The 1,868-nt window shown below is 41.2% G+C and overlaps 1 protein-coding gene across 1 annotated transcript; it reads left to right on the top strand.

The window, feature by feature from the left end:
- The first annotated feature begins 643 nt into the window (after positions 1–643).
- On the top strand, positions 644–1,581 carry LOC104590061 (vacuolar iron transporter homolog 4-like). The gene has a single exon (XM_010248579.3). The coding sequence runs from the start codon at positions 658–660 to the stop codon at positions 1,318–1,320; it is 663 nt and encodes a 220-aa protein (XP_010246881.2). The 5' UTR covers positions 644–657; the 3' UTR covers positions 1,321–1,581.
- Positions 1,582–1,868: the final 287 nt, after the last annotated feature.

The raw sequence follows: 1,868 nt of genomic DNA, 5'->3' as shown, positions 1-1,868 counted from the left end.
ACCATTCTAGAGTCAAACGGTTTGACGGTTCAAACGTCTAGGTCAACGATTCATTGACCAAATCAACTATTTTGGCCAAAAAGTGATTTGGGGGTTAAACAAAACCAATCAGCTGACCAGTTTCTGTTTTTCCGATCCGATCATCCAGTCCAGTCCAATTTTGAAAACATTGATTCCTATTTCTTAGATGAATAAATAACTTTCTCCAAAATGAAAAAATTGCTAACTCGAAGGACCTTAAATGTAAAACGAAAACGAATGGGGGCCTTAAATGCAACTCGGGGGGGGGGGGGTGAATTAAGAGAATTCAAAGTAAAAGTTTAAAGGGAGAATGACGGTTTAGCCAAAGGGGGAGTGTGTCTTCCACACGCCTTTCATCTTCCATTTTTGAATGTAACACAAAAATCAGAGGTGATGTTCAAGTAAGTTTCCAATAAAACTATTAAATTAAGCACATAGAACGGAACCCATTGATAAGAAAAAAAAAAAATCCATTAAAATAATTAATAAAGAGTCCCCACCTGTCTCCATCACTACCACGCGACATAAGATTCTTTTTCAATAAATACCCAAAGGGGGCGTGTGTCTTCCACACGCCTTTCATCTTCCATTCATCCACCTTAGACGTTCAGAATTTTCTTTCCATTTTTCTCCTCCATGGCAGTCTGTGACTCTGCAGATCAACCAACCCTCAACGACGCCAAACTGGCCGTCCACAGCAACGATGTTGAAGGACAGATAGTCGAAGTGAAGGATTTCGACTACACCCAAAGAGCCCAGTGGCTCCGAGCCGCAGTGCTTGGTGCAAACGATGGGCTGATCTCAACCGCATCACTAATGATGGGTGTTGGCGCGGTGAAACAAGATGCGAAAGCGATGATCGTTACCGGCTTTGCCGGATTGGTCGCCGGAGCATGCAGTATGGCGATAGGAGAATTTGTCTCGGTTTACTCGCAATTGGACATAGAAGTGGCTCAGATGAAAAGAGAGAACAGGTCGAGAGATGACAGCGAGAGCAATGAAGAAAACAAGAAGGAGAAACTGCCGAATCCATTCCAGGCTGCGGCAGCGTCCACTCTCACCTTTGCCATCGGAGCTATGGTTCCGCTGCTGGCCGCGTCCTTCATCAAAGAATACAGAGTGAGGCTGGGGGTGGTGGTTGCAGTCTCCAGTTTGGCGTTGTTGGTATTTGGAGGTCTAGGGGCGGCCATGGGAAAGGCACCGGTGGGGAAGGCTTGTTTCAGGGTTCTAATTGGTGGATGGTTGGCTATGGCCATTACTTTTGGATTAACAAAGCTTATTGGATCTCAAGCACTATAAGCCTTTTTTTTTTTTAATTTCTCTGTATCAAACTAGCAAATATCCATGACAAAAAAAGATAGAAAAGGTGTTTGTCATATTTTGTTTCTTCTGTATCTTTAATCTACCAATGAACTCTCTTGTTATTGTAGATCTGGATCTACAAAACAGGATTAGATTAGAGAATTTAGATGCAAACAGTTTTGTTTTTCCTCAAGGGTCATTTACTTAGACACTCCTTATAGTTTTATGCATTTATTAAAACTTTTCCTCTAATTTATAAGTGTTTTTACTAAATAGATTCTCTCTGTCAAAAACATTTTATATTTCGATCTTAGAATGACCAACAACGGGATTGGTGGACTCAGGTTGGGTTTTCATCAAAATTTGAATGGGCCTGAACTACAAATAGTGTAAGTGGTAACTAGGACCAACCCGAGTTGGACCTCAACACGTGACGTCTTTAACCTAGTGGAAAATGTGAAAGAACATGGATCATCATTTTTTATATTTCAAAAATATCTCCTGATAGTTCTCTTATCAACCTTTAATTTGAAGAAGGCATAGAC

This window comes from Nelumbo nucifera, chromosome 5 (assembly GCF_055504915.1).
Source record: "Nelumbo nucifera cultivar China Antique chromosome 5, China Antique-T2T, whole genome shotgun sequence".
Classification (NCBI taxonomy): Eukaryota; Viridiplantae; Streptophyta; class Magnoliopsida; order Proteales; family Nelumbonaceae; genus Nelumbo; species Nelumbo nucifera.
Note: the sequence above shows the minus strand (reverse complement) of the source record. Positions and strands in the feature narration are given on the sequence as shown.